General features: G+C 40.0%; 2 protein-coding genes across 2 annotated transcripts in view; both read left to right on the forward strand.

The window, feature by feature from the left end:
• LOC104911035 (transient receptor potential cation channel subfamily M member 5-like) overlaps positions 1 to 1,405 on the forward strand; it is a 6,586-nt gene extending 5,181 nt beyond the window's left edge. The window contains exon 5 of the mRNA XM_031553370.1: positions 1,304 to 1,405. Within this exon, the coding sequence (XP_031409230.1) occupies positions 1,304 to 1,405 (102 nt within the window). The remainder of the gene's footprint in view (positions 1 to 1,303) is intronic.
• Positions 1,406 to 3,646: 2,241 nt separating this feature from the next.
• On the forward strand, positions 3,647 to 24,147 carry TRPM5 (transient receptor potential cation channel subfamily M member 5). The gene is given in 15 exon segments (XM_010711042.3): positions 3,647 to 3,808; positions 4,862 to 5,000; positions 5,003 to 5,041; positions 6,046 to 6,212; positions 9,454 to 9,634; positions 12,026 to 12,090; positions 13,949 to 14,140; positions 15,431 to 15,530; positions 16,381 to 16,499; positions 16,868 to 17,209; positions 18,925 to 19,056; positions 20,199 to 20,322; positions 22,298 to 22,443; positions 23,191 to 23,303; positions 24,048 to 24,147. Coding segments are annotated over 15 exon segments (2,076 nt in total). The 5' UTR covers positions 3,647 to 3,691.
• The last annotated feature ends 202 nt before the right edge of the window (positions 24,148 to 24,349 follow it).

Here is a 24,349-nt window from a genome sequence, read left to right on the forward strand (position 1 = left end):
CAAAAGCAAGTGTAGGGTCTTATACCTAGGGAGGAATAAATTGCATGCACCAATACAGGCTGGGGATGAACTGCTGGAGAGGAGCTCTGCAGAGAGGGACCTGGGCGTCCTGGTGGACGACAGGTTGGCCATGAGCCAGCAGTGTGCCCTCGTGGCCAAAAAGGCCAATGGCATTCTGGGGTGCATTAAGAAGAGCGTGTCCAGCAGGTCGAGGGAGGTGATCCTCCCCCCTCTACTCTGCCCTGGTAAGGCCTCATCTGGAGTACTGTGTCCAGTTCTGGGCTCCCCAGTACAAAAAAGACAGGGATCTCTTGGAAAGAGTCCAGCGGAGGGCCACAAAGATGGTGAAGGGTCTGGAGCTTCTCCCCTATGAAGAAAGGCTAAGTGAACTGGGTCTGTTCAGCCTTGAGAAAAGACGACTGAGAGGGGACCTGATCCAGGTTTATAAATATCTGAGGTGTGCCGGCCATAGTGGTGAGGCCAGTCTCTTTTCAGTGGTACGTGGAGACAGGACGAGGGGAAACGGACATAAGCTGCAGCATAGGAAGTTTCGCGCGAATGTGCGTAAGAACTTCTTCACGGTGAGGGTGACGGAGCACTGGAACAGGCTGCCCAGGGGGGTTGTGGAGTCTCCTTCTCTGGAGATATTCAAGTCTCGCCTGGACGCCTACCTGTGCGACCTGGTGTAGGGAACCTGCTTTGGCAGGGGGGTTGGTCTCGATGATCTCTAGAGGTCCCTTCCAACCCCTACAATTCTGTGATTCTGTGATTTTGCAATATTCATAATCTAAGGAACCTCTGATTCTTTCACTTGCACAGTATCTACCGAATTGCCTTTAAAATCTTCTCCCCCACACTTTCAAATAGCAAAGCAAAATTTCCTTACTCCATTAGTACAACTGGCTAGAACACTGCAACAACATGGAACATTTACACTGTACAGTTATTATTGCATCATACTGAAAAGCCCAGTATTCACTTCTTGGAAGCTAAACAAGAAGTAGAAGAGAAAGCAAATAGAAATGTCAATGTGTCACATCTTGTTTGAAAACAAAAAGATACTTGGCTTTGCTTCTTGGCTTTGTCTGTAAAAGTTCCTGAAGGCTGCATGCAGAAACTTGGTAAACTGCACCCAACAACAGCTCATGACCTCATCCAGTGTCATTTCTCAGCTCCATGTAGGGCCACACTAAGTTCTTGTACAGAAACCACTCAGAATCCTGTACAACTCGGGGACTTGTTTTGCTGTTCTGTCAGTTCCACTTTCCTGCTTCTCTTAACGCATGATATCTTTCTGGCTTAGGATATGAACACAAGAACAGCTGTACAAGATACCAAATTCCATTTAGCTCTGTATCCCACCACAGACAGCGGCTTGGCAGGGGTGCTGAAGGACTGGACATAAGAACAGGATGGAAACATGACATAATGCTTCCACCAAAATGCACGCAATCTCTAGCATCATGGTTTGAAGATTATTCAATTAAAAACTAAATTAAAAAAAAAAAAGAGAGAGAGAAAAGCATGCTCTGTACAGTGCCAGATACCAGCTGGCTTCCTTGCTTATGAACAAAGCTTCTGCACCTTAATCCACTTTTGTCTCTTTCACTATTTTTTTGCTACCATCAAGAGCCAGAGTTGCTAAACTAAAAATCAAATAACTGCAAAAATGAATTGTCCAAATACCAGAAGATCCTGCACAAGTCTCAGTAATTCCACACCTTTGTTCCAAAAGAGATATCAAATATAGCCTCATGATCAAATTTTACAAGTTAGGATCTGGAACTAGACATAAAATTAACCATGAGAGCACATTAACGGTCTAATTACTTACTAATTTGCTGTCTATTCTGAGGTCATTGCCCGTGTGCAGTTACAAATAAACACATACTACTTAGTACAGTGATGAATGGTGACTAAATGTACCCTGGGAATTCAGCCCCAAGTACCTTTTTCTAATCAAATCCTTTGTTTTGTCAGCAAGTTCCAGGAAGTAATACTTCTGTACTTTAGAATAGCTAAAATCTGTTGTTTATGGCTCTGTATTTACTATTTTTCCCCCCTTAGAATACTGTCTTCCATGGTCTTAGGAGACAAAGCCGTGTCTCCCATGGCCAAGTGTGCTCAAACAGGTAGGCTTTGTGACAATATCTGTTACTGAATATCTGAAATAAGGTCTCTAGGTAAGACACTAACTTGCGGAAGTCTGATATCCTGGAATTCAAAATAAACACTTCTCTCAAGATGTGACTACTGCGCTGTCAGGGAGAAGAAGAGCAGTATTTTTAAAGCACTGATCTAAGTCTGAAGTTAAGGGGAGGAAGGGAAGTGTGGAATAGCTTATAAGGAAAACTGTCCTTAACAGTTTTCAGAGGAAAATCTGAGAACAAGGCAACTCTTAACAACATTTTCATGGGAAATGTAAAGAAGAAACTAAGAGACAGCAGTATTAAAGCAGTTCAGATTTCCCCATAGGAAACAGCTAGAGAGCTTGCTCCCTCTGCTGGAGCATCCTAATAGAACCACACGGGTGCTAGTTTGACCCACTTTTAAGTCTACAGCAAGCCTTTTTGACCTGGAAATTAGGATTTTTATGAAGATGGACTCATTAATGCAGGGTTGATTACCATTTATGGCGTGCTATCACATGGAATTTTTTAAGAATGTACTGCGTATGCAGATGAGGTCAGAGGGGAGAAATCTTTTGTTTTCATTGTTCTTGCACTGAAGAGAAACAAAATAAAGCATACAAGTTGTACGTATTCTTTTCAAATTATGGTTATACCAGCCCAGTGGAACTGGAAAGCAAGCAGACTTCTTCCAGTAATGTAAAAGAGAAGAGCAGCTCTTACCGTATGACCTTTGCTTTAGGATGGATTACTTGCCAACATTCCTGTAGCCACATATAAAGAAAACCACATCACTTTTTGAACTGTATGTTAAGTAAAATCTTACATATTTTGGCTTATGAATAAATAACCTATTCCAGGAGCAAATAGACAGCAAACCTCCCCTCACAAGGCCAGGCTGGATGGAGCTTTGAGCAACTTGGTCTAGTGGGAGATGTCCCTGACTGTATCACAGGGTTTGGAACTAGATGGCCTTAAAGGTCCCTTCCAGCTCAAACCATTCCACGATCCTATGATCTTCAGGTGAAGACAATGCCATCAATTAGTTATTTAGTATTTGTGTTGGATAATATCAATCATAGTAGCATGGTGCATAACAACAGAAAGACAGCATTATTTGGACATCCACTGACACAGCTCAGCCTTTGCTTGCAATAGTTATGGTTAAGGTATCTCTTTCCCTCCTTTAGAGTTGGGTTTATCTCTTGGGCTCTAAAACACCCCACATGGCTTTGGACAGAATGTGGGATCTTGTACTTCGTAATTCAGATTTCTACCAGCTAAATGACACTCAAGTTGCTTTATTCCTTCACGCCTTTCTATAACCTAAGTTACAAAGCTGCGTTATGGAATCTCCCTCCTTCTGCTCACATATCCAACATAAACATCTTCAGTTTTAGCTGGGCCGTACAACCATAATACTGAAATAGAAAAATATTTAGCTAAAAACTCAATTAGATGTAAATTTGTGGATTTTGTGGCCTCTCCAGTTTAGTCCATTTCTCCTTTTCCAGTCTCACCATCATTTCAGTGAACAGCCTGGTGATCACCTGAGAAACTGAATGGAGAAGATGGAAACCAAGTACTGCAGCAGTGACAAAGAAGAAACTTTCAAAACAGAATTGCCATACTGCATAGGAGAAATTGACTTCACAGCTTCTGGGAAGAAACGTGGAAAGGTACAGCAATAAGGAATCTCAAGCTTGTGGCACTATTGCTATTGCTCAGCTATTAATACAGAGATTATAACATTGAAGATGAGTATATTAGAGCACTAGGCACCACGTTCTAACCAAAGCAGAGAACAAACCTTTATAAACAGCGCTGTAATTTTAAATGACACCTATTAACAAAGACAAATCAATCATTTTCCCCACACAGACCTACCACAGTTACAGTTGCTCATCTGTTTTCCCCTTTAAAAAAGGATGAATAAATAAAATCATGTCCTTCATTTTGCATTATCTCCCTGTTTTAACCACTTTCTTCCAAGTAGTTAATTACTATAGATTTAAACTGCTGAGCTGCTTCAAGGCTCTCAAAGTTCTCTCCCTTTTCTGCTAATACATAAAGAAAGCTGTGCACAGACAGACCCTCTTCCTCACTGCTCTCTTGAATCTGATCTGCTCCCCCCCCAGCAGAAGGAATTCCTAGGATCAGAACTCAGCCTTAAGGTTTCATTTCATTGTGAAGTCTAAGCACAGTGCGCATTGGTAATCCAACAGTAAAAAGCATTTACTTTGCCAAATGGAAACCTAGCCTGAATAAAGGCCAAGAAAACTCAATTGAAAATGAGGAGGATGTGGACACTTGAAAAACAGATACGAAATCAGGCAAACATTTCAGCTACCTCAGAAACAAGAAACGCCTCAGAGATTTCTTGGCTTTGCTAAACTGCCATGAAACTGAAGGCAATTAAAGAAGAATAGCAGCACTAAAGGAGAGAGAGCAATTTATGACTTCATAATGCAGAACAAACCCATGGAGCTGACACGATTAATGAGATTGTTTTGAATTTATTTGTGAATTATGAATATTTATTATTTATGAATTTCACAGAAGCCTGTTAAATTCATTCTAGTACTTCGTTCTCTGTCAGATCTTGCTCAAATAATCAAGGGGTACTAATAACCATTTAATTGTTGTGATACATTTGCCTTTACATTTACTATATCCTACTGTGCTGTTATTACTCAGGGTTTTTTTGTTTGTTTGTTTTGTTTCTATTCAAGTTTATTAAGGTCCCGTGCACTATTCACCCTGGAGTTATATTTGAAGTCATGCTCAACAAATGGAAGCTACCGGCCCCCAATTTGGTTGTCTCTTTAGTAGGGGAAGAAGAAAATTTCCAGATGAAGCCTTGGTTGCGGGACACCTTAAAAAAGGACTCATTAAGGCAGCCCAAAGCACAGGTTAGTACTTTATGCATTAAAGGAAGAATTTATACTCCTGCTGGATTCTCACATCTAGTGATCTTCTAGAGTCAGTGGCCCTGCTCGCATGATTGCTTCACAGCTTTTGGTTTCAGCTCACTGGGTCAGACAAGATTTAAACAGCTTTGGTTTCTGTAATGAAAGAGCCAACTATCAAACCTTTTTTTTTTTCTTGGCACTTTGGTTCCAGACAGTTTTCTTTGGTTTTACACCCAGCTGATTTCCATACTTAAGATTAGATAGCTTTAAGATCTCCAGGTCTTTTGTGTTACGTTTTTGAAAGTGCTCTGTTAACAACCAGGCCTGCCTGGTGTAGTAATGTTTCTACTCGCTTTCAGACATTGAGTACAGTCTGGAAATAAGGCTCTTGAAGGGTGTGTTGACAGCACAGCAAAGACAACAAGGTTGCATCACATGATATATAAAGCATGTCTACTTGGGCACCTGATTTCTTATTTTCTCTATTAAAGCCTTGCATTCAGTATACATTTTTTAATTCTAAATGTTATAGTCTATTAAGATTATCAGTATTCGAAGGGAGTATAACAACAGGAGGGGGAAAAGACTGTTTATGAGGGTGGATAGTGATAGGGTAAGGGGGAATGGTTTTAAACTGAGACAGGGGAGGTTTAAGTTAGGTATTAGGAGGAAGTTTTTCCACACAGGGTAGTGACACACTGGAACAGGTTGCCCAAGGAGGCTGTGGATGCCCCATCCCTGGACGCATTCAAGGCCAGGCTGGATGTGGCTCTGGGCAGCCTGGTCTGCTGGTTAGCAGCCCTGCACATAGCAGGGGGTTGGAACTGGATGGTCATTGTGGTCCTTTTCAACCCAGCCTATTCTATGATTCTGCGATAATTTGTCCGCAGGTAATCTGACTATCTAAACAAAGCTTAAATCTGGTACTTAAAATAATGTTACTAAGCACACAAATGTTCAACGATAAAGAAATTATCTAACAATTGAAAAAACAATAATTCCAGATGCCTGGATTTTTACCGGCGCTTTACGAGTTGGAATAACAAGGCACTTGGTGCAAGCAGTCCGAGATCACGCCTTGGCTAGTACTTCATCCAAAGTAAGAGTCATTGCCATAGGAATTGCTTCCCTTGGAAAAATTCAGCACAGAGAAATTCTGGACAACACAAAGGTATTTTTTCCCCTTATTCTACTCACAAGACAAGATTGTTCAGAAGCGATCTCCAAGTTTACAAACTGTTGAAGTAGTAGAGAACAGAACGCTGAGCTACCTTAAAAACAGAAATGGAGTTCCATGTGTGCTTTAGGAGAAGACAGAGGCAAAAAGCAGGGAAAGTCGTTAGAACCCAATGATTCTGTGCCCTGCAGAGTATATCTGGCAGCTATTCTTCAAATATCCAGCAGGTGACAGTATTGGACACGAGCTCAGTATCTGGGTAAAAAGGAACTTCAGGAAAAAACACATCACAGGATACTTTCAACACTTTTTTTTTTTTTTTTTTTGCCCTGTCCACTTACTGCAGAATTCCAAGCTGTTTCGGAAGTATCCTATATCTTAGTATCAAATGGAGCCATAAATATTTTATTATCAAGTTCTCCTAACCAGTCACTGAATTGGTGTGTAACATGCAAAAGCTTATCTACATTTCAGGCCACAAATGCTACACACGCAGGATTTGGTCTAGTCTGCATGAATTCTAGGCTCTCTACAGTTCAAGTCAAAGCAATGGAAGTTTATGCATCAATTATTGCAAATGCCAAGACAAGTTGATGCTGAATTGACCTGCGAGTGGAGAAGACAATTAATGACATTCTTGTCACTGTATATTCTGTCTGTCCTAAGCAAACTGTTATAAGAGTAATGCAGGTGCGTGGTGACAATTAATGACAATCCGTATGTGCTATTTCCCCGCAGAAGCTGAGAAGCAAATGACAAAGACAGCTCTTTGAATTTGTATCTAGCTCTTTATCAGATAGGCAGCAGTCAAATACCAGCTATCAGCAGGGAGAAGCTGCCAGATCGTACTGCCATTTTATTGTCACTGGGCTTCCCTCCCTTCCACACCTTTTGCCAAGCTGCGTGCTCAGTCAGATGAGACTCTCCAGTTGGAAGACACCAACTTATTTGGGTGGTTCAGAGGAAAGAATTTGGTTCATCACAGTAGGGAATTTTCTTCAGGAAAGTTTCTTCAGCAAGAGTAAACCAACTGTTGCACCTCCCTCCTGGGCTAATCACAAGGCATCTCAATCTATCCCAAACAGCTACAAAACAAGTGCACTGTTACAGAATTAGATTTTCTCTTTCTTGACCAGAGCCCAAGTTCTTTGTCAAAGAATACTTGTAGAACATTCTTGACCCGTTGACTTCTGGCACTACATCTACCAAAAGACATTCTAGATTTTAGTCAGTTACTTTAAGACAAAAGAACTATAGACAAGGTTGTTGATCTAAATCCAGTTCACCTTATACTTGCTATTAGCACAGCTTGTTGTATAAAATAGAGCTAACACCACACACTTGCAAGGAGAAAAACAAGCCCTGAAATCAGTGGATCTCTTCCTTGTTTCTTTTACTGGCATGCTTTAAATATCTTTGAATGATCACTTCCAGGTTTTCAGGGAATAAATAGGAAAATCCCCGAGAGCCTTTTTCAGTTAGTTGTTACATCTCACAGCCCTAATCTAAGGACAAATCTCTGGTGAGCAGGCTTAAAGTTACATGGCAGCGGAACACAGGCACACCCTCCATCAAAGCAAAATTTAAGGACAAATAAACTGTTTTAATATAACTTTCCCCAACAAATGAGAGATGTGGAATGAGAGGAGGAGGCCAGAAAAACTTGTGAACGTGCAAGTTTACTGGTTTTTGTTTGTTTTTTTCCCTCTGGAACAGCCTCCAATGTGACTCTTCCCAGAGCTGCTGAGAGGAAAAGAAGCCATAGGAGCACATCTTATTACAACTCTTTTGACCTTTGGAGGATATTTCACTTCTGCAGTTTGACCTTATACAGCTTTGTTTCAGAAAGTAGCTTGGCAGAATGGCATGGAGTATGCTCAGCCCTTCTTTCAGCAGCATAAAAGAGCTTGTTATCCAAATTCCTTTATGTTTTTAACAAATCAGCAAAGTTGCTACAAGCTTCTGGTAGTAAGTTCACTGCTTCTCCAACATCAGCCATAGCCTTGGCTGTGGAGGAGAACCTGACCAGCTCCTAGCCTGAATTTCCCTCAGGATTCAGCTGGGCACCTGCTTTTTCCAACAGACTACAACAAAAGCTGAGATTCACAAGGGTTCCACATAAGATCTGGCTCTTAAAAACAATGTAAATCTCTCTACCACACCTTTATAACAACTAGGTAACTTGCATAATTACATTGCTATACCTAGATAGGCACATCTGTACACACAAAATTAGCAGGAGGAATAATACAATACATAGGCACAATAGCTAAGCTGGTAGTTTGCTCATCAACTCAAAGGCTGCAGGAATCGGGGAAGAAGTGAAAGATAAAGCAGCTTTTAAACCACAGCACTGATCTGGCTTACTTGCAACAGAACAGTGGTTATGAAGAGGAAAAAGAAAAATAACGAGGCATATGCAGCCTGGCTTGCAGCTAGAAATGATATATCAAGTGAAAGTGCAGCAGTGGAAAAGAAAGAGGTATATTTATGGAAGGAGAGCTTGAAAAAGCACAGGTGGTTGTCTATGATTTGTGCAATCCTTACAATAGGAGGCTGAAACAGGGGTTCTGTTTTACCCAGACAGTTATTTAATATAAGAATTCATTAATAAATAATTTCAGTAAGCGACACCTCCTGCCCAAAATAAGAGAAATAGATTACACCTCCTAAAATCTACCTGTCACTCACTCCTTAGAATAAGGCTTCCAAATTATGAATTGCCATTAGATCTCATATAATCTTGTCAATTAAACCAAGCTGCATTTCATTTGATGTGGTTGAGGAGCAAGCTAACTTAAATACTGGTATGCACATGGCAAAAACACTACTGAAATGAGCAAGTTAGCCTGTTTGCACCAGCAGAGACTTTAACCCTCTGAGACAGTACGGCTTCACTTACAATTATCAAGTCTCACGGCCCCTTTCACCTGCCTAACTAACACTTCCAAAACACCTGAATGAATACCTGTGATTCAGAGATGATGATTTATGTCAGCATATTTTGTAGAGCTTGAGAGGAAAGCTTCAGGGACTTCAGCTTTCAGTTCTATCAAATCTGGCACCTAACAGAAGGAACATTTTCTTCTTCAGCATCCTTTTTATAGAGGTTATTCACGACTGAAAGATGGTGCTATACTGCAAGGCATAGACAACATGAAAAATGGAGACAAAACACAGAGAAACATGGGCTGTGCTTTGTATGGAACATTAACATCTCTCCTCTTATCTCTAGGATGGAAGTCTTGTACACTACCAATCAGATGATAATGCCCAAGGCCCACTGTATTCACTGGACCACAATCATTCCCATTTTATTTTGGTGGATCGTGTAACACCAGATGAGCCAGATGAGACCACTAAACTACGGCTCACCTTGGAAAAGCACATTTCAGAACAGCGCACTGGATATGGTGGTAAGCAGACCAGAGAAGCATGCTAAGTTGAGCAACAGTGATGTTAGAAGGATACCTGTGGTTCTCTGTCTTTATCAAAGGCAAGTCAAGTTCTCAGTTTATCATCTGCATAGGCAAGATCAAGTAAACACAGTTGTCGCTGTGCAAGAGGCAGAATTAAGCTTACTTAGGTTGGGGAAAAAAAAAAGAAAAAAAAACCACAAACAAGCTGCTCTGTGAAGCAGAAATCCTGATATTTATTGCATCTCCTTAAGTATAACTCAAAGCTGACCTTCAAAGCATAGCATAAATTGCCTTAAAAGACAGCAGATGGAAAATAAATCCTCCTTTAAGTGCCCTAAACCAGCAGCTTTAAGAAATGGATGTTCACTGCTGTACACTTTCCTCCCTTCTCACATGCAGGATCTTGAGTTCTGGCCAAAAAGAGCTGATCCAAAGCCTCCTGAAAAATTTTAAACCGTATTAGTATCTTATCCAGGGTAAACAATATATATCTAATGCTCATCTAAACCTATGTGAGCTTTGTTTATAATGAGAAATAAGTACGGGGACAGGCCTCCTTCTGCTACTTGTGGAAATACTTCAGTTTAGTTTTAAGGAGATTACTTTCCCCTTTTCTTTGTTTCTATAATACCTACAGTGCTAAAACTGAAGAGAAAGAGATCACTTATTGGCATTTCTGTGCACCAGTGGAATATTCAATTACACAGCCTATAGTTGCACAGATGCACCTGAGTGTGTGAATGCACCCAAAGAAAGCAAATCCAGTCACTCAGATGGGATAGAGCACATATGGACTGTAATGGTAGGGTCAGGTTTCAGTGCTGACAGTTAGAAAGTAGCCTCTTTCTGCTTGCAGACCAAATTTGATTGAACGAGTCTCAGTGGAACAATTTCCTGTCAAAAAAAAAAAAATTATACTCAACTTCAGCAAACTTGGACTTTACTAAACTAAAACACTCCAAGATGATGCATAATTCTCTATTAAAAATATCTACCAGTAGTTAAATAGGAAGTTTGGGTATTTGGAATATTCTTTGCACTTAAGAACTTCCCACCTTCCCCAGTATAACGTTAGAATTTCCCCATCGCCTCACACACACACAGAGGCCGAATTTAATCTACATCTACTCAAAGTGAAAAAGAGGTTGAAACCACAAGTATTTCCTGAGGATCCTGTAGTCACAGGGGTCACTATTCAACCTAAAACAACACTTTAAAGAGGTATGACAATTCCACGCCATTCACTAAGACAAATGAAGTGACATGCCAAGCACAGCTAGCCTGTAATTCTACTTTATCTTTGTAGGCATTCCACTTCAGATGTTACAACCAGCAGTAACTGGTGATCCATATACAGTTTGGGAAACATCAAAAAATAGTTTGAAACCAAAAGGCATTCATTTCACGATGCTACTGTTTTGACAGAACTTTTTGAAGGCCATTCTACAGTCATTTTTTGAATGCTGAATTCAAAAATGGAAACCTGTGATAGGATGGCTAAGGACAGGGAGGTCTATATCATTTCTTCCCCTGTGACCATGATAGAAATCAAATATTCAATTCAATAATTCAAATATTTCACTGGAATTTCTTTTGAATTCAGCACTGCTAAAAATGTAATGTTTTGTTATTGATAGTCAAAATATTAGAGCAGTATTGAATGAAATTTTAGGTTGTTTAATCAGAATAATGAGGAACATAGGGTTCTTATCAACTCATACCTGACTCATCTCACCCTAAATAGTCTACACAGTTTGCCTCCTGGTATTTAGTCCTCTCTGTGTGTTTCTCCTGAATTCCACTGCAAGGGGGAATGGTTTTAAACTGAGACAGGGGAGGTTTAGGTTAGATATTAGAGGAATTTATTCACAGAGTGTGGTGACACACTGGAGCAGGTTGCTCAAGGAGGCTGTGGATGCCCCATCCCTGGAGGCATTCAAGGCCAGGCTGGATGTGGCTCTGGGCAGCCTGGTCTGCTGGTTGGCGACCCTGCACATAGCAGGGGGTTGGAACTGGATGGTCATTGTGGTCCTTTTCAACCCAGGCCATTCTATGATTCCTGCTGGTACTAGGTTCCATGCATAAAAGGAATGGGGCAACATTCCTCAACACCTGGGACAAAGTGACATCTCATCAATTCTAACTGCATCTGAATATAAGTAATGTCAGCTGACTCTCTAAAAACTTAACCTTGTCTTGCAACCTAAGGCAGCACCATTACTCCTCCAGCACTTTCTTTTGCACTCTCCTGCAGCCTGCAGGCTCCAGTTTTTGTATATACTGAATTAGGACAAATCAGAATAAGCATTTTCAAGGGACAGCAGAAACACAATAGTCTTGTGAAAGCTCTTTGCTTGTTTGTTTTAAATGAAATCACCTATTTCACAGGAACAGGCAGCATTGAGATCCCCGTGCTTTGCTTACTGGTAAATGGAAGACCAGGTACACTTGAGGTAAGAGGCACTGGAAAATTTGATTGGATGATAAATACATGTACTGGCATTTTATATAAATTCAAAACTTAGGTCAATAAGCCACTAAGAACTGAATTCTGTTAATAGTAAATTTAACAGTATTTATTTAGGAGAAGAACCTCATTTTGAGCAGGTGCCAGCAGATCATTAGGGCTTCTTGCCAGCTAGTACAGTGGGAAACCCAAAGTCATAACAAATTCTCAGAAATTAGCTTCAAATCTAGCAGCATAGAAACACTGTACTATTATTGAGATGCCATACAAAAGCCTTAATTATTCCGTGCTGTTCAGCAAAAGAGAGATGATTGCCACTGTCACAGAGCACCAAGGAGATACAAGGCCAGGTTTGCTAGATATGCAGCTTACACATTATAGTGTCCTACTTCCCCTGAGTATAAAACACCTTGTATGACAGAAGGCTGGATGGTTGCCTGCTGACATTCACGTCATCTTCAGTGAAAAATCAGTTATGATTTTTTTTTTTTTTTTTGAGCACTTCTATAACTTACAGAAGTTGTTGGCTAGGAGGCACTCTGACTTCTGTTTTTCTTTTTAAAATATTTGACTGCTACAAAGTAGCAGAATAAATGTCCACACAGCTTTGTATTTCTTATATAATACTCTCGCATGAAGATGCATACTCTACTGAAAATCCAAAGAGACATTTAACCATTGTTCAAATGTTATAAACGATGAGACTGTTACACAACCTGGTAGACTGTTTCTTCTTTAAGAATAACAGCTCATTTCCGGTGACGTTTTTTAGTCACAGTTTCCAGTCACTGCATCTCATCACATCTTTGTCAGGTAGATTAAAACACGCTCTGGTATTAGAAATCTCACTGTTTAAATTACAGCGTCACCTCTTGAGCTTTCATTCTCAAAGCTAAATATGGCAGAAATTTCTACATCTTGGGTGTTGAAAATTCACATCAGAACCTATACATCTTTTCAAAGCTCTGGAGAACAAAGTGACTTGGAGAACCAAAGGTGACTGGTTGGACCTGCTGTACATTCACATATCTGCTGGGAAAGAATAACCAATTGCACTTCCTTTTTATTTATTTATTTATTTTGAATATCCACCTTTTAAGGACAAATTGGACAACGCACACCAAAGACTACAATAGTTGTTTTAAAACAAATGAATAATAAGCCAACAACGCCTTTCATTCTCTTGCTGTTTGCGGAATTGAAACACAGCGTTTCTTCATCATCTTGCATAACTCCAGAATAAGAAGTAACTGGCAGCAATTAGTCATTATTGCAACTGTGCTACCATAGCCTCTGCTTTCCTCTCTCCCAACAACCATCTTGACGCTTTCTAATTGCACAACAGAATTGGCAGCCTTTAGCTCTTGCTGCTGTTGTGCTTCAATATGTTTTTTTTTTTTTTCCTATGACTCAGCGTTGTATTCTCACAAGTAAACTCCCAATTTTCAGAACATATAAGTTTAGCCGCCATAAAAACCTGTTGAGAATTCCTGTCTACTGCTACTCTTGTATTTGACCATACTGAAAGCACGAATTGCAGTAGGGAAAGAGCTGGGGAGGGAAAAAAAGAAAGCAGTCACGGACTGATAGGTTTTATGCACTGCCTGTCCAAATCACTTGCTTAACTCATCAGCAGCTGTGTCATGCAAAGAAGTATGTATAGTCATGGGCCTATAATGATTAATCTGCTACAAAATAAAAAATGGTCTAGAAAAGTCTGAACTGAATCCAGAGTAACTCTGATTTGGATACGCATTTATTCCTAGTTTGCAATAAGTGATTCCTCTTTGAGCAAGATTTTCTTTCCATGCATCAAATCTAATAATTTTCTTTTTAAATTGCAGAGAATTTGCATCGGTTTGGAAAATTCCGCTCCCTGGCTTATCTTAACAGGGTCTGGAGGAACAGCTGACATCTTAGCTGCATTCATGGATGAGCCGCAGCTCATCAAGCCAGAAGCTGTTGAAAAGCAATTTAAAGAGAAATTCCCTGCAGAAAGCTTCCCATGGAAGGACATTCTCCAGTGGACAGCAACAGTGAGATCATATGTCTGATAACTGCATGCAGTGTTTGATAATTATGTGCATAATGTTCACAAGCTCTCTCCTACCGTTCCTGGCTTCAGTAGCCCATTCAGCACAGGTTTGACGGGGTACTGCCTGAACGTTTTTACTCCATTGCTCTGATGTTAATGACAGAACACCTCTCTAGCATTAAAATCAAGAGCTCAGTTGATCATTTGTCCTAGTGACTCAGTTGAACACCAAGGGCTCTAACCTTTCTCAATTATTTCCACAAGTTACAACCAGCACCCAAGAATCCCACAATCCTTCTGGGGAACATGAAGCATTATTTATCCTCCACAGCTGTGAAGCTTGTACAGCTGTGACAGAAGAGACCTAATTCACAATCTACAGCTGTTAAGTGGAGAACTTGCTGTGAGCATAATAAACTAATGAGAACAAAGGGTGCTTAAAAGTTATCCTGTCTATTGTCTGTTATATATATTCTTAAAAAGGAACGACAAAACAGAATAGATTTTGAGGCACACTGGACTCAAACCATTATGCATAAACATTTTAGAAACAAAAAAACCCACCACTTGGACATTGTCTTATTGGGGAGATTGAAAAGCACTGCCTGTCCCTGAGAGAAATGAAATTCACAGAACCTGACCCACTACTTATTCTTTGCAGTCTCCACTGTAAATTTTAGCTTTAAAGTTCCACATGCTAATTCCAGTAGGAGAACTTTGTCAGATTATACCACAAGGAAATGGAAGGGCATCAAGAAGCAACACTGCCAGATGCTCACACAGACCCAGTGCAGCTGCACTGTGAGAAATAAAATTCAAATAAAGAGGCAGAAGAAGAGCACTATTAATATCAATATTAGATATAAGTTTTACTCAAGCTTTAGAGGCTGTGCTTTTACATAAAAAAACTCTGGGAATAAAATGTTAATAATAACGAAGGAAGAGGTAAAGCAGAATTAGTGGTGTGCTTGTCACAGCATGGCTATAAGTCAATAAGAATGAGAGTTTCGGATCTTTCAGTTCAAACACTGCTCTGGTTCTCAGCATATCCAAATTCTGTCCCTCCTACCATGCATGCCATGTGATGCTGGAAAAGATAGCAACTCCCTCCATGCCCTACGATCTTTTTACATGGGAAGCTAATGTTTGTCTTCTTGCCAAACGTCAGCTTTACATTTAGAGTGTAAGTTCTTTGGAAAAAACTGTACACGTGATCTACATTGAGCTCTTAAGCACTAGCATTTAGCAGTAGGCTAACATGCTAAATGATTTTCATTCCAACTCCCAATAGATTCGGAACATTATTTCACACCAACATCTTCTAACGCTGCACAACTTTGAGCAAGACGATTCAGAACTAGACACAGTCATTTTAAAAGCTTTAGTGAAAGGTAAGAATAATAAATACAATACTTCTATTTCTGGACTTCTCTGTGCCGTAAATGTATTCTAGTTTTGTCCTAAGCAAGTTCAGTTGGCTGCTGGATAAGATTTCCTTTCTGATGCAGAGTTGCATCAGAGAAAGTGACTGGCAATTACCACCAGGTAATTACCTCCACCAGGAGGAAAGCTCCTGAACCTTACATTAAACTAGTTTTTGCTTTTTAATCTCATGCTATTGTATAGTACTGTTATAATCAGTCTTTTATTTCAACACATGCTTCTCTTAGTAGCAGAGGCTATAGAAGAACAAAAATATGCTGGAAGTTATTCCACTTACAAGCCAAGAAAAAAGAAAACAGACATAAATCACCTCCGTTCCAGAAACAACTGGGTTCTATAAAGAGCTTTCATTCTATCTTCTGAAATGCATTACTTGTTCTGCCAGCCATTTCAATTTGAGTTAGACTAGCCTAATTTTTGCATGGAGAAATGACATCCTAATCTTGATGTGCTAATTAAAACAAGATTTAAAAAAAAAAACAAAACACAAACAAACAATAGTCCTACCCAACACTTTCTGCAGATCAGGCTTCCTCTTAAAATACTAGATATTTTAACTTAAAGTTTCAACAGATAACTTACCCACCAAAAATATTGAAAAATATATATATATGTGCTTTTAGATTACTGTTTAAGTTAAGAGAAAAAATACCCGTGCAGGTTTCCTGTTTAAGCAACCCACAAACATGTGCTAACTGTAGGAGAGTTCATGTAATTAATCAAATTACCAGTGGTATATTAAATTAAATGTAACTAGTGTAAAGTACTGAGTTTATTTGCATTCCCTATTTCTTCCAGCATGTAAAAGTCACAGTCAGGATGCCCAGGAATATCTGGATGAACTCAAGTTGGCAGTGGCCTGGAATAGAGTGGACATAGCTAAAAGTGAAATATTCAATGGTGACGTGGAGTGGAAGGTACACGATTTTGTTGCCTTAGAGGCCTATTGCTTTATAATCCAACAGGTGTGGGACATAAACATCCTGACAGAAGGTTTCAATTTTCAGCATTACCTGAATTCTTCACTAAGAGGTTAGGCAGCCATAGAACCCTTTGCCTAGGTTATCTTTCTGGTATCCTCTAGATGATAACATTAACCTTCTAACATTAATGCTCACATAAACACTTTCTACATAGTTCTACCTCTCTATCTCATCGGATCTGCTGTTAACTTGGTTGAAAGTAAAGTTTGCAAATCCTAAGGAAATGTTCTCATCCATCAACTATTACCTCCAAAACCACTTCATTGTTTTTTCTTCTCTTTTCCTTCCTTCAATCCATCTAGTCCTGCGACCTGGAGGAAGTGATGATGGATGCCCTGATCAATGACAAACCCGAATTCGTGAAGTTATTTATTGACAACGGAGCCAACATATCCGAATTCCTGACATACAGTCGTCTGCAGAGACTCTACTGCTCCATTTCACAGAAGTGCCTCCTCTATGAACTTCTGTTGAAGAAACATGAGGAAAGCAAGTTGACTTTGGCAGGGCTCACTGGTCAACAGCAGAAGGAGATCTCCCCACTCTTCACTCTAAGTGAAGTCTCTAGAGTTCTCAAGGATTTTCTCCATGATGCTTGTAAAGGTTTCTATCAAGACGTCAGTCATGGAGGCAAGAACAGATCAGTGAGTTGCAGCTTTCCATCATTTATCTGTTCCCCTACAATTTACAATTAGAAAAATTTTGACCAGATCTTAAGGGAACAGGGAACAAAATGGCAGATATGGAAACAGTCATCTCTGTTGCTCATTTCTTTTTCCAGCTCATTATTATTACAGCTAAAAATGATCTTTTTAATTTCAAAAGAACTATAAGAATGGAATTTATGAAATACAGGCTACAATTCCTCTTTCTCCCATTCTGCTATGGATTGTTTTACTTAAGGTTCATTTCAAGTCTGCTGCAAAAGTTTGTGCCACACTCGCATACTTCACTTTTCATAGACCATTCCTCATTCCAGCACTTTGCACATGGAGAACAGATCGGTCTTTTTAGCATCACATATATAAGGATGTATTCCTCATTCTTTTATTCAAGAAATTTAGGTTTGCTAAGGAGTAATTAGACATGAAAATAGTATTCTGCAGTTTTCATACAGAATTTCAAGCATAAACACTCAAAAGAGTCTCTAGGAAGAAGACAAGGTGTTAGCCATTTTCAGTCCCAGGTCTGAGCTTGCACTGTTTTTGTAAGCTAAACTCTGAAAATGGTAACCTAACTATTCAGATTCATACTGCGTAGGCGCAGACTGGATATTCAAATGATGCACTGTCTGTGATGATTGCCTTTTAGGTTGTTATAATCTTATAATTGAGTGACTTAACAGCAAAAATTAAAAACAGTTGTTGATATAAGACAGAAAGGACAATATAATATACCATGGAAGGCCTGTTGCCAGCATTACTCAGACTGGACTACATCACTGTAGTGGGATATCAGTGCTGCTGCTAAATTATAAGTCCTACTTTTTAGTGCAAAAGTGTAGATTGATTAGCTTACTACATACTAGGAAAAAAAAAAAGAGAGAGGAAGAAAGGGTGGTAAGAGAACCCAAACCATTAATGTAAATTTGAGTAGAACCCCATAGTTTAAAGGATTTCAAAAATAAATGAATAAAATGCATGCGTCCTTACAGAAGCTTTTTTTTTAGCAGAAACAAAAACAGTCACACAGCCTGCTTCTAATTAACACAATAGATATAAAGGCAATATTAGAGTTTACATAAAACTCAGCATTTGACCTAAGTTGCCATACTTCCTCCAGAGAGGTTATTATCAAACGTTAAAGGAATAAGTGATGTTTTACTTAAAATACTCCCTGCATGAGGGAGAGGTTTTTTTTTAAAGGACTCAAAGGAAAGACTAGAAAGAGAGCATTCACGTGCTCTATTCTTGCCATGTACAGAGCCTTGGCGAGACTTATTCCTGTTTAAATAAAATGCTTTTTGTTCCCTTTTCTCTGAAACCACAGCCACTGTGGCAGTTGAGCAGAATCTGATATAAACGTAGGCCAGCTCAGATTAGTTAATCATAGGTCTGTGTTGTATGATATTACACACCAGCAGCGAAATCCCAGCCTTAATAATGCCAATGAGAACATTGCCATTGACTTCAATGGAGTCATGGTTTCATCCAAAGCGTTCTCACACATATTGAGTTATGTCAGGGACACAACAATCTTTTGATTCAGTGCGGAATGAACTAATTACCTCTCAGACCTACATGGAAAAGGAAAAAAAGGAGAAAAAAAAATGAAGAGGCTGGCAGGGCCAAAGGCTAGTTACATCATGTCATTTGCATGGAATGAGTCTGAGTTCTAATTTCTGAAAACCATATTTCAGGATAAAACGAATTCAAGGCAATTACCTGGGCCCTTGGATATGAACCAGAAAAGTGAAAAGCCTTGGAGGGATCTGTTTGTATGGGCAGTACTTCAAAACCGGCACAAGATGGCAAACTATTTCTGGGCTATGGTAAGCATCAAGCTATAGCTCCTGCAGGTGAAATATTGTCATATTTCATGTGTATGAGATGATTTTTGCTCAGATTGAAGCTTAGACGACAGGTGGGTTTGTTCCTATAATACTGGGTGCGCATTTATAGAGCCTTTCATCTCAGTTTGTCTGTTGCCAGCAGGGGCCAAAGGGCCTGGCAGCAAGCAACAGCAGGTGTAAATCAGTACAGCCTGAAACACTGCTGATTAACTTCAGCTGCAGAGCTGACCCCTTGTCTTCCTTGCTGCTGATGACTCACCACCAGCCTTGGATTTTGTTCCCTCTTCAATAGGTCAATTGTTTGCTTTTGCTTTAGAGGGAGGATGGTGCACAGTTGAGCATCTCCAGCTTATTTGCTGGTTGTGTAAGGAACAAGAGCATCACAGTCCCAGGGGCCAAGCTTCAAACTGGCATAATTGGCTCCTGTTTTGCACTCTGCCACAGCTGAGATCCCATCTCGTGCAACACTACAGCTTCCATCTCTTCTCCCTTTCGCTCTGCAGAGACCAGACACAGCTACGAGGCTCTGTCTGAGCATCCAGCTAGCTGCATCTGGCACGGGGGGGTCACAGGGAGGGAGACAAACAGCAGCACAGCTCTTCAGCCAGTGAGTTGTGTGTGCATGCAGACACATCTGCACCTTGGAGAGCCTTGTGTTTGTGGAGCTCTGTTATCAGAAGGCACGATTCTCTGCTGTGTGCTTCTGTCATGCCTCTGCCAGCTGTGCCCCCTCAGTTCCCATGTGTCTTTATGCAAGGTCTCAGTACAGCCATTTGAGAGGAAACTCAGCAGTGAGAACGTTTTGCTCTACTTTCATAATCCATTCTTCTCCAAGTCCTTGACTGCTACCCCAAATCAGACCCCCCTAAGGTCAAGCACATCCAAAAGTCACCAGCCTTATAACGCACAAGACCTACCAATACGCGGTTTTCAACTCACATATCAAAACTACAATTTCTATAGGCATTTTAAACTTTCAAATGTACATTTCAAGGAAGATTCTTTCAAAAGGAAACATGTATGAATTTTATTTGTTACATGCATTCAGTAGTTAAGCTTTTCTATTTCATAAATGCCCTTCAGTGTGTGTGACTACTCCTGCACCTCTTTCAATTCTACAGGGTCAAGAGGGAGTAGCTTCAGCTCTGGCAGCCTGTAAGATTCTCAGGGAGATGTCTCGTCTGGAGACAAAGACAGAAGTAGTGCATGTAATGAAAGAGGCCAACTATGAGCAGCTCGCTGTTGGTAAGTTACAGCAGCTTTTAACAGCATAACAAATGACAGAGGGGACTGCTACTGGAAGACAAGAAGATGGGGAAAGAAAAACGAACCCTCTTGAAGTTGTGAAAGGTTAACTGATGTGAATAATGTAACAGACACGCAACACAGCCAGTCCCAAACATTCAACTGCTACAGAAGCGTGGCTTTAAAACGTTCCAAAAGTTCATTCTGAAAAAAAGAAAAAAAAAGAAAAAAAAACTACACAACACCAAAATAATGCTTTAAGACTGACTGGCCCATGAGATGAAAAAAGTTCTCCCTTGCTACATATTGGTATTTTAGCACTAGGTATATTACAATGCACAAGGTGGAAGAACTGGAACAATTCCAAGCTCACAGCAGCCTGGTTTTCGTGCAATATCAAGCTTGCTCTGTAAGGACCACTAGAAAACAAATGTTAAGGGTTGTCTTTAATGCTAAAAATAATTTGAGATTACCTCACCTAAAAAAGAGCTAACTGTGCTGCAAAACTTTAAGTGAGGTTCAGACTGGCTTAACAGCAGACAAGCTGCCCCTCCCTACAACATTCAGGCATCTGCAGTAATGGAACACAAAGCCTTCTCTCCCCCTCTGGTCAGAAACAGATGCTCGTTGATCTGACAACAGTCCAATTTCTACCTGAAGGTAATGCTGCAATGTACCAAGAGCTTTAGAATACACCTCATGTAGAAATGCAGCAGCTTTTTCCTCTTACAGCTGGTACATCAAGCTGCTGAAGGCTCACACAGACATTGCTGCATTATTTAAACTCAGACATTTTACCCTCCTTTCACAGGACCATTATTATTTATAAAAGATAATAAGGCTTTCATATAGTCACAGGACTCCAACAATTTAGTCATGGAATTACAGGGCCTAATCCAATACACAGCAGTCTGTTTCCTTGGCTTTGGTAAGCATTAGATCAGATCTGCAATTTCCATATCTGCCCCAGATAATGCTGGCAATGCTAAGTAGAATGAACATTCTTTTCAAATGGTAAATACTACGTCAACTGCAGAAGACTGTATCAGCTTTTTTACATGAACTCGACCCTTCTCTAGCCTTCACAGCATAATATCAAAGCGTAGGCTAGCTTAGGAAGGATACTGAGATACTTAATGAATCAGAATGAAGCAGACTCAAAATCTATATTTTGTCTAATGAGAATACCTTCACTTTCTGTACCACTTATCAGAGTTGCTGGACTCTAGAACCAACTTCTCTTGAAACAGATCTATACCACAACATACTACAAAGTCTAATACTATTTTATGTCAAATATCTATGTCTTAAAGCATCTGCTGGCTACAAGTCAAACCTGAGTTGCTCCTTTTGTTTAGTGTACTCAGGGAACAGGAGCAGTGTGGCAACTCATCCTTCAAAGCGCTAAAAGATCTCCCATGGTATTTGCTTTTGCTCAGTACTGTCTAAATCTCTGCACAAGGCAGCTACAGATGAGGAACTATATAGTGTATACTGATAGGTTTCCAAGGTACGTCTTGAAAATTGGCTCTAGAACTGACAAAGAAGAACTTCTCGACAGGAAATCGAACAGTAACTAAAGTAGAGCACCTCAGAGCTGAGAAGGAAGCAAGCAGATGAAAAAGAGGTGAGAGGGAGGTGCTGAGATTTGCATCATACCTCCCTGAAAGTAGTGGGAATTTCAAGATTACAATAATTCCAGTGATTTCTTCTTTTCCCCCACCAATGCAAATCTATTGCATATGCCTTCTGTAGCGTTATTCTCACGACCAGAATTAGTCCTCACTCCCACCAACCTCATCTTTGCTATTTGGGGCTTTGTGACTATTACAGCCTCACAGAACTCTTTATTGCAGAGGATGCATTTGGCAGCGTGACCAAGTTGTACCCTACACACATCACCCTCTTGTCTCACATTTGTTTTTTTGTTTTTAAATGGCAAGATGCATTTGTCCACATTTCTTTCATTTGACAGAGCTGTTCAGTGAATGCTACAGCAACAGCGAGGAGAGAGCATTTTCTCTGTTGGTGAGGAGAAGTCAGTACTGGAGCAAAACCACCTGCCTGCACCTGGCTACAGAAGCAGATGCAAAGTCTTTCTTTGCACACGATGGAGTCCAGGTAACATCTACTGGCACTTCCCCTACCATCTCCACTCTCTAGTGCCTCTAAGCGTGATGACACAGAAAAGGATACTACAGCAACTGAATGACCCCATGGAATACATTATTCTCAGATACATCCTTTACTGGCCCTCTCCCTAAGTACCAGGTCAAGAGGATGTCATGATACATAATTGAAAAAGCTACACAGTTTTCTCTTCCATCCAGTTAGCCCTGAGACAGGTGGACTAAATAGAAAGTTTAAATCCTCATCCCATCCCATGCTTTTTTTTCTCTATTGATCACAGAGAACCATCAGGAAAGCACTTAATCTGTCTGAAGCATAATGAATCTTAAGGACGTGAAGTATCTCCCTAGCAGAGCTTGTTCAGATTCAGAGAAGCTCACTGATAAAAGTCAAATCAAATTGCTGTCCTGTTTTGCTCCCACAACCTGACTTCTGTCCTCATACACAAAACTAAATTAAGAGTGACGATGCTTTTAGCTCCCAGTAGCTGACTTGTACTTCCTCAGCAGAAATGTTCCTTAACTCCACTTGAATTACAGTTCCTTTCCACTGTCCTCTCATACCTCTTTGCACACTAACCACTGCAGAATGACAAGCAAAGTGCCTGTACACTTTTTAGGTTTTTTGAGCAGTGCCTAATCTTTGCTGCCTTAAAAGATCTTGATTAAGATTAAGAGCCTTGATCTGCATATATGTTTTTGTGATGCTAAAGCTACTTCTTATTTCCTTCAATTTCAGGCCTTCCTAACAAAAATATGGTGGGGAGACATGTCTACAAACACACAGATCCTGAAGTTAATATGTGGATTCTGGTGTCCCTTCCTAATCTACACAAATTTAATAGCATTCAGGTACAAGCAAATATATGAGTGCAAGAGATAAGTGAAGGACGTAAAGTCAGTCATGAAAAATACCCAAACTGAAAATTTCTCACGTAAGGAATAAAAATAATAATATTGTCTCAGAAGATCAACATAGGACTGCACCATCAGCAAGAGGAAAACTTCTTTGCTGGCATAAGACTTCTATTTTGTCAGTATCAGTCACTAAAGATGTTCTTGGCAGACTGGCTGCCAGATTCGTAAGTTTAAGTAAATTAATGTGAAGTGTTATCTGTTTTCATAGAAGGGTCCACATAAGGATTCCTAATCAAAGCAAGCCTTTCTAAATCTCTTCTTGGAGGACATTTTTGCCTCCTTTCACTAGAAATGCAAGAATTGACATCATGTTCCCTAACACTTTTGGCATTTCCTGTATTAAGCACTACTAAGTATGGCCAGGACTGGAACATGGGGGTATTGTGGAATTGTCTCCCAGGACTAACTCAGTGGTTTATTTCCACTCAAACGCCTTCCTTTCAGTTTTGAGAAGACTGAGCATCTTGCTCCACTCTCGTGAAACACGTGTTGATTATCATTTCTCATTGACTCTTGTGGCTGACTTCAGCTTTCAAACAATTAGAACACACAGAGCTAAGGATAGCTTCTCAGTGGAGAGTTCAAGATGAGTGCATGCTTGCAGCTCTGTAGGAAAACCAGTTCAGTAGCTGAGTTGCTAACCAGTGTCTTTCAACTAATGAGTTTATTTCCTTACAGTGAGGAAAAACAACCAAAGAATGAGACAGAGACCTTCAAAGAGCCAGACAGTGTGGATACAGAAAGGACTTTGTTTCTTTCTAAGGAAGAATACAGGTAAGTTTAAACCATCAGTTAACATGATGGTTTTTGACTACAAAGAACAGGTCAATTCTCATGCATGTATGACCAGATAATGATGTAAGAAACAACTGAAAGATCAAGGAACTTATTATTCATCAGAAAGCTCCCTCTGCCAAAGTTGTACTCCATAAAATGAATATAGAAGATAAACAGGGATACAGCATACAGCACTGTATTTC

Source organism: Meleagris gallopavo, chromosome 5, assembly GCF_000146605.3.
Source record: "Meleagris gallopavo isolate NT-WF06-2002-E0010 breed Aviagen turkey brand Nicholas breeding stock chromosome 5, Turkey_5.1, whole genome shotgun sequence".
In the NCBI taxonomy this organism is placed as follows: Eukaryota; Metazoa; Chordata; class Aves; order Galliformes; family Phasianidae; genus Meleagris; species Meleagris gallopavo.